The sequence below is a fragment of the Pteropus alecto genome, unplaced genomic scaffold, assembly GCF_000325575.1.
Source record: "Pteropus alecto unplaced genomic scaffold, ASM32557v1 scaffold134, whole genome shotgun sequence".
Taxonomy (NCBI): Eukaryota; Metazoa; Chordata; class Mammalia; order Chiroptera; family Pteropodidae; genus Pteropus; species Pteropus alecto.
Window position 1 is genome coordinate 5,378,089 of NW_006436283.1, and position 15,190 is coordinate 5,393,278.

General features: G+C 51.1%; 1 protein-coding gene across 1 annotated transcript in view; it reads right to left on the bottom strand.

Annotated features, from left to right (window-relative positions):
• Positions 1-1,521: 1,521 nt before the first annotated feature.
• The window catches only part of CD300A (CD300a molecule), a 13,919-nt gene continuing 250 nt past the window's right edge, over positions 1,522-15,190 (bottom strand). Inside the window, exons 2-7 of the mRNA XM_006912407.2 lie at positions 10,893-11,213; positions 9,652-9,814; positions 6,606-6,694; positions 3,470-3,507; positions 2,941-3,048; positions 1,522-2,241 (exon numbers count right to left, since the gene is read on the bottom strand). Of these exons, the coding sequence (XP_006912469.1) occupies positions 2,110-2,241; positions 2,941-3,048; positions 3,470-3,507; positions 6,606-6,694; positions 9,652-9,814; positions 10,893-11,213 (851 nt within the window). The 3' untranslated portion in view covers positions 1,522-2,109. The remainder of the gene's footprint in view (positions 2,242-2,940; positions 3,049-3,469; positions 3,508-6,605; positions 6,695-9,651; positions 9,815-10,892; positions 11,214-15,190) is intronic.

The window sequence follows — 15,190 nt, forward strand, 5'->3', positions numbered from 1 at the left end:
ATGAAAACTATCTTGCTAGCAATAGCATCAAAAATAATAAAATACTTAGAAATGAACTTAACCAAGGAGGTGAAAGATTTGTACGATTTGTACATTTGTATATCGAACATGGAAACACATCCCATGTTCATGGATTGGAAGAATTAAGACCGTTAAAATGTCAATAGTACCCAAAGCAATCTGCAGATTCAGTGAAATCCTATCAAAACTGCAATGACATTTTTTTTCCCAGAAATAGAAAAACCCATTGTAAAATTCATGTGGAATCTCGTGGGACCCTGTGTAGTCAAAATAATCTTGAAAAAGAAGAACAAAGCTGGAGGACTCACACTTCCTGATTTCAAAACTTACTAACTAGAGTAAATATAAGAGAATGATACTGGCATAAAAGACATATAGACCAATGGACTAAAATAGAGTTCAGGAATATATACGGTCAAATAATTTTCTATAAAGGAGTTAAGACCATTCAATGGGGGAAAAGATAATCTTTTTAACAAATGGCACTAGAAAAACTGAATATTCACATGCAAAGGAATTAAACCGTTCTCTTACCTAACAATACATACAAAAATTAGCTCAGAATGACCTAAATGTAAACCTAAAGCTATAAAACTCTTTGAAGAATACATAGGGCAAAGCTTAGCATTGAATTTGGCAATGATTTCTTGGTAATGATGCCAAAGGCGTGGGCAACAGAAGAAAAAATAGACGAATTGGACTTCGTGGAAATTTTTAAGTACATTAAAAATTTTCAGAGTATCAAGCAACCCACAAAATGAGAGAAAAAAGCAACCCACGAAATCAGAAAAAATATTTGCAAATCATATACCTGATAAGGGATCAATATCCAGAATAAATAGAGAATTTCTAAAACATAATAATAATAAAAAAAAATCTGATTCAAAAATGGGCAAAGGACTTGACTAGACAGCTCCTCAAAGAAGACATACAAATGGCCAATAAGCATATGAAAAGGTGCTCAACCTCACCAATTATTGGGGAAATGAAAATCAAAGCTATAATTAGATACCACCTCGTAACCATTAGGATGGCTACTATGAAAGATCAAAACAAACAAACAAACAAAAAACCACAACAGGAAATAAATGTTGGTGAGGGCGTGAAGAAACATGAAATCTCGTTTTACAGTTGGTGAGAATGTGAAACGCGACAGCTGCAGTAGAAAACAGTATAGCAGTTCCTTAAAAAAATTAAAAATTGGACCATATGATCCAGCAATTTCACTCCTGGGTGTATTCCTAAAGGAACTGAAATCGGGGTCCCCTCGACAGAAATCCCTGCCGAGTCCTCCGGTACAGAGAGAATCAGCTGTGATTGGTCCTCTGTCACTCAATGATGACGTCCTCACGTTGTCCCCAACCCCACTAGGCCCTCCCAACGTCTGTGTGTTCATTTGGGATCAAAGCCAAGAGATCGCTTTAATACAGGATGGCAGACACCTCGCAGGCATTGTTTAAGTAATTTTCTTCTCTCTTAGGATATTTCAAACTTTATTGATGTTTCATATATCAAAAATAAACCTGTCTACGAGTCCAGAACCAGCTGCCCACAGCTGGTCCTGGCGCCGCGGGCAAGCCTCGCCTCTCTCCAGCCTCAGTCCCTTTGTCTGAGCTGAGGGGGCCCAATCTCCGTGCCTTTGCATTTTCCTGGCTCTCTGCCAGTTCTCCTGCCCCCCCGACCCCCCGCCCCCGCCAGGAACCCCAGACACCTCCACAGGGTCTCGATGCACAAAGCTTTTCGGAGGCAACATCCCACATAAGCCACGTCTGTTCCTGGGGTCCCATAGGACTGAGGTCCCGCCCTCCACACAGAGCCAGAATGAAGCAGAAAGACGGAAGATGTGACGAGGGCCAGCAGGGTGGGAGCGATTCCTGCAGGTCTGCACCAGCACCCCATCCCCGCTTGTCCCCAGTGAAGCCAGAGGGGCTGACGGGGCCAGAGGCACAAGCCGCAGGTGCCCAGCTGCCTTGCCGGTTGCCGCTGAGGGGAATGGGCTGAGGGGAGAGTGGGTGAGGGTGAGGGGGGCCAGCCTTGGGCTTCCTGTGGCCCATGGAGGCTTCCAGGTGGCAAGGCCAGAGGCACAGCCTATGTCCTCCTGATCACGCTGTATACTGGATTCTGCGGCGGGGGCCTCTGGTGGGGAACTGTGTCCTTAGAATCCTGACTCTGGTTGTTGACTACTATCGAGCTGTAGTGAAGCTCTTCCCTGGGGGCGCCCTGCAGAGAGAGAGACCCGGGACTCAGGGAGAAGGGAGGGAAGCACACCCCAGCTTAGGATGGGGGGACACCCAGGGGGCCCTGGGGAGGCTCCCCAGGGAGCACCGCAGCCTTCCCCACTGTCCTGGCCTCCTTCTCCCGTGAGGACTGGGCCCCGAAATCCTGCCCGCCTGCCTCCACCCCACCTGGTCGGCCATGGCACAGAGCCCCGGGCCTTGGCTCAGGCCCATCTTCTCCGCCCAGTGGGCCCCGCCCCTGCCTGAACTCCACTCACGGGTGGGTCACGACCCTGTGCAGTCTCTCCCATTATTCCACTTAACAGTGGCTCTGCCTGTAGCAGGTCATTGATAAAAAACGGAAAAGCAGCCTCGATACCACAGAGATGCTGGGACCAGCACAGTGAGAAATCACAGGTTTTAACACTGGGTCTATGGCACACAGTAGGTGCGTAACAAAAGCTTTACTTTATTGGCTATCAAGGCCATGTTCACTGGCTATTCCAATAGCCCCTCCACCTCCCCCCGTCCACTCCCAACCCCCAGTCACAATGACGCCATGTGCTGGCAAAATCGGCACCTGTCTCATTTTCTGTGCGGTGCTGTCCTGGAGAGACACGAAATCACCAAAGCACCACCCCCTAAGGTGACGCACCTGGCACGGCCCGGTGTCCCCACGCCGGGAACCGGCCCCGACACTCACCACTGTGCTGTACTCCGCCTCCGCCTGCCTGGGCCACTCAGGCTCGGCCCACAGACGCTGTGTCTGCAGCTCCAGGTTGGCATAGCAGGGCTCGGTCTGCTGGGGACCCTGCGGTGGGCCGGAGGGCGGGTTTGGCTGGCTGTCCACGGGGCCTCTCCGTGGTCCAGCCCACACCCGCCTCTGTCTCCGCTTCTCTGCAGACGCCTCCCCTTCCTGTCGTGCTCTGGGTGCTCCAGCCCCAGCTTTCCCGCCCTGCTCCCCTCCCGCCCGACCCTCAGGTCTCTCTGGGTGACGGAGCTGGGAGGACCCTCCCTCGTTCCACTTTCCCTGGGCGGAGGGGACGAACTGGCCAGAGCTCGAGACAAGACCCAGTGACCAGCTCTCCCAGACACATTCTTCCTGCTTCGGGCGAGCACCCTGCTCCACCCATCTGTGATCCACCCGAGCCCTCGGCAGCCGGTACATTGTCGTGCAGCCCCCAACGTCCCTGTGTCCCCACCCGGCCACCTGACACTCCTCCTTTTCTTACCTGCCTGGGATTCTGCGGTGGCTCTGGATTCCCACCAGCTAAGGAGACAAGAGGACAGTGAGGAGGCTGAATCCCAGGACAGGGCAGGGATGGGGCTCCCTGCCGTCCACCTGGACCAAGGCCTTTCCCTAGAGACGTCAGCCTTGGGGACCTATCACCTCAGGTCTGCAGTGCAGCCGGAACTCAAGGGGTTGTTGACTGAGTGAATTAGTAAATGACACAATGAATGAATGCGTGAGTGAGTGAGTGAATAAGTGAACAAATGAACTAGTGGGCTCGGCTTGGGGGGAGTGGCAGACAAAGCTAGTTCTCAAAACGGTCACTCGTGGAGAATAGTCCCAAGTGGGAGAAAGCAGGAGAGACAGAACGCCTGTCGGAGAGGACCTGTTGGCAAGATGCAAGAGACGCGAGACCTTTTTCACAGCACGGTGAGGACGCTGAACACTACCGCCCTGTAAACTCAAAAATGGTTAGGAAGGCAAATGTTACGTCATGTGCTTTTATACCCACCCCGCCCCCGACACACACACATGCAGATCCGCAGGCCTCCACCCCAGACATACTGAATCAGAAACGCTGGAGACGTGGTTCAGCCATCTGTGTTTTAACAAGCCCTAAAAAAGTTTTTAATTAAAAAAAAAACGAAAGAAAAGAAACTGTCCTTGCAAAGACCTAGAACTGCATCAAAAGTCGTGAAAAGTCACTGGGGTCCCATCTGCTCTGACCCCTGGCCTGAGGGTCTGTCCCTCACACGCAGAAGGCCCAGTGGCTCAGAGGGATCACAGTTCAGGGCCCCCTGGCCCTGCCAACCCGGGCCCCAGGAGCTGATGGGCATCGGGTGATGCACACACAGCCAGGATGCCCAGAGCCCGCTGTCACAGGGAGAGACACTGTGGGCCCTCAGGGATCCCCAAAGTCCAAGGTGAGACACCCACAGTCGGAGACACGAGATCACGAGAAGTGTTTGCTGAGCCCGCTCAGTCCAGGTGCTCTGGGGTGTGAACGCGTCCTGTGTCGGATGCCGCGTGCGGGCTCCATGCCACCCTCCCCCTCGGCTGGGACGGGGGTTCTGGTGGGGAGGACGGCAGGGGTGGCCGGGAAGAGATGGCAGCGCATCGCCGGGGAAGGCAGTGGCCTGGAGAAAGTTCGGCGGTAGCCAGCTGGATGGTGGACCTCGGTCTACGACAGGGTCCCCCAGCGTCCAGCACAGGGCCTGGCGCACAGTAGCTGCTCCGAACACACGAATGAATGAATGAGCGTGGGCTGAGGGACGATGGATGGGAAGAGAGCCCAGACTTGGTCGGGAGACAGAAGCTGAGATTTGAAAGCCAGGGGAGGAAGAGGCAGAATATTCCGGCAGAAAGCCTGTCCCCTCAGAGGAGCAGTTCAGACGGCGTAGTCCACCCGCCTGCCGGTGAGCTCACAGTCAGGGATTTTCAGAAGAACATTTACTAGCAGGGTAGATGATATAATATGGTAAGTGCAAGAAAAATAGGTTTCAAAGAGAAATAATGGTATGAAGCAAACATTTTAAGAAATCACATGTGCATAAATCGGCATCGAAAAGAGGCAGAAGGACATACCTCAAACGGCAGTGGCTGGTCTCCTCCGGGTGGTGCGAGCTTTAAGTTTTCATGTATTATGGGGGTTTATTTCCTCCTTTGTGCTTTTATTTACTTTTGAATTTTCTACAACAATCTCATTTCTCTTTTTTAAGAGGGAAGCTTTCTGGATGAAATCACTGAGACCCACAGATTTTGCAAGAACCCAGGCTGGGAAATCCCCATGAGGTAGGCAGCGCTCAAGTGTCTGCTGACGTTGGAAAGGCGTCAAGTGATGTGGGAGCGGCAGATGAGGAAAAGGATATGATTTTCTTTACATACATCGAGCTCAGACGTGCAGATACCTGATCCCTTTCCTAACGGCCTGAGCCGTGATAGGCAGGCTGGGCCCCAGGGAGGGGTCGGGGGTGTTGGGGGGGCTGGCGGTGAGGGCATGAGGCAGAAGTCCTCCCCACACACTGTCCCGGCCCCCAGCATGAACCGGCTCCCAATAAACCCTGCAGCTGTGAAGAGGGTAACCTCCTCTTTGCTCACCCCAATCTCACTTTAAAAGTCTAGACAAAAATTCCTTGGAGAACCCGCTGCTCGGGGAATCAAGATCTCTTGGCCCAGGAAGGGAACATCGGGCTCACGCTCCATCTCCTGCAGAAATCCACGCTCCTACAGGTGTCCGTTGGCCTCCAGCCAGCAACAAGAAAGTCATGGCATCATCTGTTCTCTGCTCTTCTATTTACTTAATTCACATGTCAAGTGTTTATTGGTGCCAGACCGGGTGCTGGGTGCCCCCTACATGTTCTCACTTTTAATCTGAGCTCACAGGAGAGCAGCTGGACCACAGCAGCTTCCTGGGGGGGCTGTTGCAGCTGGAGATATTAATTTAACGAGCACGGATCGTGTGCCTTCTCGAGCCACGGTCCCGATGCTAAGGAGTTGCACGGGCTGGCGGGCGGCAGGCCGGGAAGAAGGTGGTACCCATCTGGGGCAGAAAGGGCTACGATGGCAGAGGTTCAGAAGTACGCCCAGGAGGGGCCCCCAATCCAGTCTTTGGGGGCCAGGAAAAGGTCCCCTAAAGAGGAAAGGAATTCTGATGGCAGCCTTTTGGGCCCACCAGGAGTGAGTCAGGGAGAGGTACGGGAAGCGCTCCAGGTGCCCAGAGAGAACACAGAAGGTGAGACTCGCCTAGGTCATGGCTCTCCGCAAGTGACAAGAAGGTGGGAACAGCTGTCTTTCAGGGCGCGAGGGTGGGGGGAGGGGTGGGCCAGGCCAGACTGTTCAGGGCCGTGACTGTCCTGTAGGGGCCTGGACTTTTGAGGATGTGGGAGGTCATGGAAGGGTTTTAAACAGATGGGGCACACTGCTTCACGGGGCCCCACCGTGGGAAAGGCCACCTTCCAGAGAGCTGCCTCCCACAATCTGTCCCTACCATACTGGGGTCACCGCTCAGGGTCTGGCCCCTAGAATCATCCGATCTGCAGTCTGAGGACATACATTTGATATTCATTTTGGGGGCAAGGACACAGAGCTTTGAAAGTGACAGGATGTGGTCAGGGCCCGCCCACCCCGATCAAACTCACCTCTGGTCCATCTCCTGCTCCAGGCCAGCAGTGAGGTGCCCCCCAACAGAAGCAGCAGAATTGCTAACAACGAGAGCAGCACATAGAGCCTGGAGGACGGACACAGGATAGGGCAGGTGGAACAGGGGACCTGCCTCACCTCCTTTGTTTCAATAGATAGATAAGGTCACATTTAAAAAAAAATTCCAAGGAAGATATACAACTGGCCAACAGATATATGAAAAGGTGCCGAATATCACTAGTTACAAGAGAAATGCAAATCAAAACCAGGACGAGGCACCACCTCGCACCTGTTAGAATGGCTATTTATCATCAATAAGACAAGACATAGCAAGAGCTGGCAAGGACGTGAAGAAAAGGGAACTCTTGTGCACCCTTGGTGGGAAATGGACATTGGCGTAGCCACTGCAGAAAACGGAAACCATGTCGTTTCCTCAAAAATTTAAGAATAGAGCTACCATATGACCCAGCAATTCCTCTTCTGGGTGGCTACCTCCCCAAATTGAAGACTCTTATTTGTAAAGATATAGGTACCCCCACGTTCATTGCAGTATTATTCACAATAGCTAAGACATGGAAATAACCCAAAGGTCCTTTGACAGATGACTGAGTAAAGAAAAGATGTAGCACATATATACAGTGTAATACTATCTAGCCATAAACGAACGATAGAATATTGCCATTTGAGACAACATGGTTGGACCTTGAGAGTATTCTGCTAAGGGAAATAATTCAGACGGAAACGGACAGGCGCCATAGGATTTCACTCATGTGGGATACAAAACAGGAAGCGACGAACAAAATCGAACACACAAGCAAACAAAAACCAAACTCGCAGATACAGAATGGTGGTTAGCAGAGGTTAGGGAGGTGGGGAGATTTGGGAGGATAAAGGGGATCAAAACATGGTGACGGAAAGAGAATAGACTTTGGGTGGTGAGCACACAATAAAGTCTGCAGATATCATGAAGTCGTACACCTGAAATTTATATATAATGTTAATAAACGATGTTATCCCAATAACTTTAATTAAAAAGAAACAGGATAAAATCTCCTTTCTACACAATCCCCACCTATCCACTTTTCCCCGCCCCAACACATATTATCCTTAAGAACCTTCCAGAGACTCTTTATTCGGATATGAGAAAATACGAGTTCACATTATTTCCCTCCCGTTATCACGCAAAGGAGGCAAAGGATAAATACTAGCTTTTTGCTTAACGGTACCTCTTGGAGAGCTTTCCATGTCAGCATATAGAAGTCCCTCGCTCTTTTCTATAGCTGCATAGTATTCCACAGCATGGACGGACCATTATTTATCGAACTCTTTTTTTTTTTTAATGGGCATTTCCCCAAGTCTTTTACAATGACAAACACTAAAAAAAACACAATCGCAAAGAGTCACCTTGTACCTCCACCGCTGCACCTGTGGCTGAGCAGCAGCCGACTTATGGGAAGCCGACATGAGTTAGGGTTGGGGCCCTCACGTGCTTCTTTCATGCCTACCTTGCATTCTAATGTTCTCATCTTTTAAAGGTGCACCTCCTCTCCCCACAAAACGGTACAGGCTTAAGGCCCCACAGAACCTAGCTCTGCTCGCCATGTGTGTATCTGCAGAGTCGCTTTCTGGAAGTGATGTGTTCGGGGCCTGCATTTGACATCGTCTGATATGAAGATTGTCACGTGGGTTAAAAGGAAGCCTGTGGAAGGGTCGTTGTGGAGTGAAGAATCTGACTGCCCTTCGCCCCCTGGCTCCTGGGAGACTCTTACTTGGAAAGATATATGTACCCTAAACACTTGCGATTCTCCTTGTTATTATGAGCCCCTTGCATCACACACAAGATTATGCTAAGAGAGGAGGTGACTCAGGATGGGGGCTGGTCACCAGGGGACCAACCACGTGATTAGGGCTCCGAACCAGCCTGTCCTTCAGGGAGTGGCGCAGGGCTGGGAATTGAGTTCAATCATATGACCAGTGATTCAACCAATCGTGTCTATGTAATGAAACCCAAATAAAAACTCTGGACACCGAAGCTTGGAAGAGCTTCGCGGTAGGTGAATACATCACCGTCCCAGGAGACTGATGATCCCTGAACCCAAGCCCGCTGAGAGAGGGCTTGAAAGTTTTGCCTTCAGGACCCTCCCAGACTCCATCCTACGTGTCTCTTCACTTGTTGGTTCTTTGTTCTAAAACTGTAATCATAAGAATAGCACTTCAGCCTTTTCTTGCCTTCTTTCTATCAGCGACCTAACCAATTATCAAACCCAAGGGGCTTATAGGAGCCTCCAGATTTGGACCTAGTTGGTCAGAAGCACAATGCCCTTGCCTGGGTATCCCCAAAGGCTCTGAAATGCAAAGTCATGTGGTTTTATGGGACTGAGCCCGTAACCCGTGGGGTCTGTGCTACCTGCAGGTGTCAGTGCTGGAAATGAATTGCGATACGCCAGGCGGTGTCAGAATGGGGAGTCAGGAACCCCGGGAACGGTTCAGGACACCATGCGTCTTTCTAGGGAGACATTCTATAAACGCTGCCAGATTCTCCTGGGATTTGAGACCCCCAGAAAGGTCAAGAATAACTATTTAGCGGGAAGAACCTAAGATTTTGGAATTGCGTAACCCTGGGTGGGAAGCCCAGCCTGCTTCTTGTAGCTACGTGACCTGGCATTAATCGATTTAACTTCTCCGAGCCTCAGTTTACTCATCTGTACAGGAGAGTGATAACGGTAGAGGTTGTAGTGAGGGCTTATGAGGACACTCACATAAGTCATTTAGTGGGATGTCATCACTTCTTGTTAAATGTTACTTTCCTTCTATTTACTCCCCAGCTTCTCTCCAAGAACGTTCTCATGGAGCCCAGGGCAGGTCCAGCGTGGCCTTAACAGATCAAGCTAGGAGATGCAGGCTGAGGATTCTGGCCTGGGCCTGGTGCAAAGGAGTGTGACTCCCACCCCCCACAGGCCCACACAGCTGGGGGTGGAGGGAGGTCCCTCAAGCTCCTCTAAGGAGAAGGGCCACATCCAGGACGCGGGGACTAGGGAACCTTACCTCCAGTCCTGGTTCTGCTGGAGGTCCTTCTGGCTGTTTGCGGTGTAGGTGACGTTCACTACAGGCAAAGCTGTGGGCTCAGTTGGAATTTCAGTTGTGACTGCGGAGGTCTTGGCACTGGTGACAGTCGTAGGTGACTTGTAGGTGGTAGATGCTGGTGCTGCTGTAGACACGCAAATCAGACCGGTGATCTCTCTTCTGACTCTCCCACTACTCGCCCATACCTTTTTGGTTTGATTTCACACAAAATCCTCAGTCAAGATGTGGGCAGGACGGAGGAGCCTGGGGCCGAAGTCTCCCCGAGGCCGAGAGAGGATTTCCTAACAGGATGCAGGTACACCCCCCCGCACAGTTCTGATTCCACTCTGCCAAGGAGAGTCATAGCCCTCCGGGGAGCCCCAAAGTCAGGGTCCCCAACACCCGGGCCACCGACCGGTACTAGTCTGTGGCCTGTTGGGGACCAGGCTGCACAGCAGGAGGTGAGCGGTGGGCAAACGAGCGAAGCTTCACCTGGATTTGCAGCCGCTCCCCAGCGCCAGCATCACCGCCTCAGCTCCGCCTCAGCTCATCAGGCGTTAGATGCTCATAGGAGCACTGGTCCCTGGTGCCACGAAGGTTGGGGGACCGCTGCCGTAAGTCACCTCCACACCCCGTCTTGTCCCCTTCCAACTAACAGCCACATGCTGCCTGTCAGAGATGTCTGCTTCACTGCAAATCTGACGCATCGCTCGTTAGAGCTCCCACTTAAGGCCGCCTCGGTTCAGCTCCCAGCCCTCCCCGACGCGGCTCGGGCTTGTGTGGGGCTGACCCACGGCATCTCCTCTCCTCCCTCTCCTTGTGCGCTCCGCTATGTTGGCCTCACCTTCACCTGACAAGCACCTTCTTATCCCTGAAGACTGAGCAGAGGAGCCAGCTCCTCCAGGAAGCCTCCCGGACTGGCGCGCACTCTCTCTCTCTCTCTCTCTCACACACACACGCACGCACGCACGCACGCACACACACGCGCTCTCGCCCACACACACTATTCAAAAAACTCTGTCCTCTTACTTCGAAAAGCCTCCCGGACTGGCGCGCACTCTCTCTCTCTCTCTCTCTCACACACACACGCACGCACGCACGCACGCACACACACGCGCACGCACACACACACACTGATCTGATTCCTGCTCCTGCCTCGGCTACTCTGACCTCAGACTCGTCAGGCAGCCTGGATCTAGTACAAGGCTGGAAACACAGCTCACCTGGAAACACAGACACCACGACCTTGGAGGTGGGGTCCTGAGCCAGTGGTACATCGATCCCACACTCGTATGTGCCTTCATCATCCTTTGCGAGGTTCTCCAAGGTCACAGTGAAGGTGAGGTTCGCCGGATGGTCCCTGATGGACACGTGGCCTTTCCTCTCTGACTCTGTGGTCAGCACAGTATCCCAGAAGATCCAATATTTCTCTTTTCTCCAGTATTTGATATTTTCTGTGAACTTCTTTTCGTAGCGACACTGCACGGTCAGGGACGCCCCCACGGTGCCCTCCACGGTGCTGGGGCCACTCAGAGACAAAGAACCTGGAAGACACAGCCGAGTTCCAGCTCCTCACTAGATGGGCCCAGGCTGGGGGTGCCTTGGAGATCCCCACCCCGTAAATTCCCTCCATTTCTCACCAGTTTCCCCCCATCGGCCAGGTCGCATTGGAGTGTCCTCCCCTCCCTCTCTGTCGCCCTGAGATTTTGATCACAGGAGCCCTTTGCTCCAGACTCCAACCTCCTTCCCTGCCGCCCTTCCCACCCCTCACAAACCAGGGGCCTCCCTAAACCTTCAGGACCAGAAGGACTTCCCCCCAAGCATCCTGCTCTCCCCAGAGCGCCCCGCCCCCCGAGCATCTCAGGGACTTGAAGAACTGCTCACATACCGGGCCGTTCCCACCAAGGGAATATGAGGGCAGCGAGAAGGCTGCAAGAACGGTTCTCAGAAACAGTGGCCACGCCTGGTGAATTGTGTGGGTAAAAATCATCCACACTCACACAAAGGTTCCTGATGAAGACCTTCATTTCATCCTATCTTACTTCAGTTTGCCCGGCTCCTGTAGACTTTATTTGCAAGGAAGCTCTTCTTTTGTTTCCAAGATTTATGTCCGCATTTTCCCAAACAGTTCTCAGAGACACAGCTGGGAGAGCGAAGGGCTGTGTGCGACCCTGACGCTGGCCACCACACAGAGGAGGCATCCCCTGCCGTGGGCACTTGTGTGCTCAGCTGCTCACCACCCTTGTAATTCTGTGACCAGGCCCCCAAACCGGGGGGTGGGGGGGGGGAGGGAGTTGACTCTCTTTTCCTAGAGTTCGAAATTCTTAATTTGACTTGCTTTATCCGGTTCTTAAATGCACTCACTTGAAGACTGTGGGAGACTCAGATGCAAGCTCTGGGAGGACGGGGGCCTCCCTCCCTCTTCGGTGTCTTCACGTGCCTGGTGCATAGTAGGCCCTCAAGAAATACTTCAGCGTGAGTCCCTTCCCCACCCCAGCTCTAGGCCCAAAGCTGACCGCAAGCTCCCATCAGTCTATCCGCAGGGGGCCCATCTGGACTTCCACTCCTGGCTGGGTGAGCAGATGTCCCGCAGAGGAGGCTTTCTCAAGCCCTGACCTCACACATCCGGCGTTTATTTAGATGCTCAGTGACAGTCAAGGAGATGAGCAAGAGCATCAGAGGAACCTGGGTTTAAGTCTCTGCTCTAGGATGTAGCAGCTGTGTGTTCTGGGGCAGGTTACTTAACCTCTCTGAGTCTCGAGTATTTCACCTGTCAAGTGGTGACAGTTGGTAGGCCTCATGTGGCGTTCGGGGACACTGAGTGAGATCAAGGGTGTAAAATGCCTGGCAAATAATATCGGGTTGAACCATAAGAAACTGCTGATATCCAACTGGTTTGGACCAAGAAACCAAGAATTTCATATGCTTCGGTCTAATAAAAATAGATAATCCTTTTTCTAGACGAATTACGAAAGGAAAAGAGAAAATAACCACAGACACAGAAAAAGTTAAAGGAATCAAGATGGCACTTTGCAGAAATTCCCTACAGATAAGCGTGTGAATCTGCATGAAGCTGTGATCTAGAAAAACAAATCACTAAAACTGACACAGACCGGTGCTTAAAAAACCAGTGTGTGTTTCAGCCTCCTTCACCCAAGATTTCTCTCTCTGCCTCTCTCTGTCTCTGTCTCTCTCTGCCTCTCTCTGCCTCTGTCTGCCTCTCTCTGCCTCTGTCTGTCTGTCTGTCTGTCTGTCTGTCTGTCTCTCTCTCTCATCTATCTCTTCTCCAGAGAAAAGATCATGTGAGGACACAGGAAGAAAGATCCCCACCAGAACCTTAATCTGTCTCTCTCCGTCTTTCTGTCTCTGTCTCTGTCTGTCTGTCTGTCTGTCTGTCTCTCTTTCTGAGACAAAAGGAAACCACCTTTCTTAGGACATCCCACATCTGAAATCTTAGGTGAGAAAATGTCATCACTTCTCTCAAAAGTTTTCACCCCTGTGAAGGAGTTGTTATAACTTAGAGATAGGGAGGTGTCAGAAAACCTGCATTCTGTTACATCCCCACTTAGCTGGGACAATGACACTTATGCACAATCCTCCCAGTTTGGCTTCTCAATGCCTTGACCTGTTCGATCCTTATCACCACCCCCTTGCCGCTGACCAGGGACACAGGAGACTGGAGACTACTCCGGGACCTGAGTGCTCACCGATACCCTTCCACCAGAATATTCCTCTGTCGTCCTAAATCTCAGAGAAATGAGTGAATCCTCCAACTCAGAATGTCAGGAGACGAACACACACAAACGCGCCCAGCCTGGGAGGAAAGAAAGACTAAAGTCAGAGCAGAAATCAGTAAATGAGGAAACAGAAAAACAGTGGAATTAGTGTACACATTGAAAAACAGATTTTTTTTTCTTTCAGAGGAGACAAACAATAACACAGACGTTTGCTCTCTGTTACTCTCTCTACGTGGGCAGCCAGATCAGGGGGAAAGGAGAAGATGCACGGACATGACTAGAGACAAAAATAACCAGGGCGCTTCGTAAGTCTCGACAAATACGGCGGTAAACTCGGATGAAACTGATGATTTTTCTAAAAAAAACCCCATAAATTACCAATATTAACCCAGAAATCCATGTTTTTTCATGTAGACCAATGATGATGACTTTTACCATGGAGCTCTTTACAATGATAACTATGGGAAGCGAGGTGGTGATCATTTCACTCTGCACCCAGGTAGCAAAACATCACATGTACACCGTAAAAAAAAAAAAAAAAGGCAATTTTTATTTGTTAATTATAGCTCGATGAAGCTGGAGGGGGGAGTGTAAACAGAAAAAAAAAGGAAAGAGAAAAGTTCTTTCCTTTCCAAAAAAAATAAGGCCTAAAATCCAGACAGTTTCACAAGTTAGTTCTCTTAAACCTTCGAAGAATAGACAATTCTAACTGCATTTAAGCTTTCGCAGACAACACAGAAACAGGAAATTCTTTTCGTGAAGTCAGCATTAATACGTATATTGAGACTAAAATCTGCCCTCATGTCTTACTATAATTTACCACCTTAATAGTTCAAAGGAGAAAAATATAATTATCTTCATAGATAATTGAAAAAGAGCTTATTGCTGTTGTTTTCAAAAACCTTTCGTAAATAGATACCAGCAAACAAACACCTTCTTCACACTTAACGATAAATGCGAGACACCTGCCCTAGTCAGGGACAAGGCACGGATGACCGTGCCACCTCAGTCCTGGGCACCATTCTGCCCGCACCAGCCCATGATCCGTGAGAGAAAGAACCTAGACAAACAGATCAGGAAGGAGGCGCCGGCTCCTGATGCAGGTGGGTCGTGAAGACACAGCACTGAGGAGGTCAGTAGATAAAGCAGAGTTAAGAAGATGCCCGTTTCCAAATGCATTCACGAAAAGTCACGGCTTCGCGACAGACAGCTCGTTAGCAAATAGAATCGCCATGTATAAGCAAAACAACCAAAAAGGCTGTAAATACCCCAGGAATAAACCCGAGCAGACTGCAGACTGTGTGAGGAGAGGTGAAAACCCCTGAGAGGCACAGGAAGGGAGTCTCCCCACTTCCCTTCCCATAGTTTCTCTGCCCTCCCCCTCCTCCCACCGCCTTCTCTGTCCTCTCTGTCCCCATCTCGCCCCTGGCCCTCAGGCTCCAGCCCTTGAGGGGCCCTGGCTACACACCGCCATGTCCCTGGGACCATGGCCTGCCCCCACCCAGCCCAGTGCTTTCTCCACACCCCAGAACCAGTGATGCAAGAGGGACCCCCTCCTGACAAAACACAGCCCTTTGGGGGCAAGTGGGCTCAGGGCGGCCACCCTCCCACCCACTCTGCTGTGCCCTGCCTCTTACCCTCTTTCCTGTAATAATTCATTTGAAAATCTCCCGCAAAGCCCTGCCTCTGTGCTCGCCCTTTGCCCCACGCCCTACTGTGGCTAAGGCCGGTGGATGCCGAAGGAGAGACAGACCGTTGCCCCTTTCCATCCCGGGGCAGCGGTT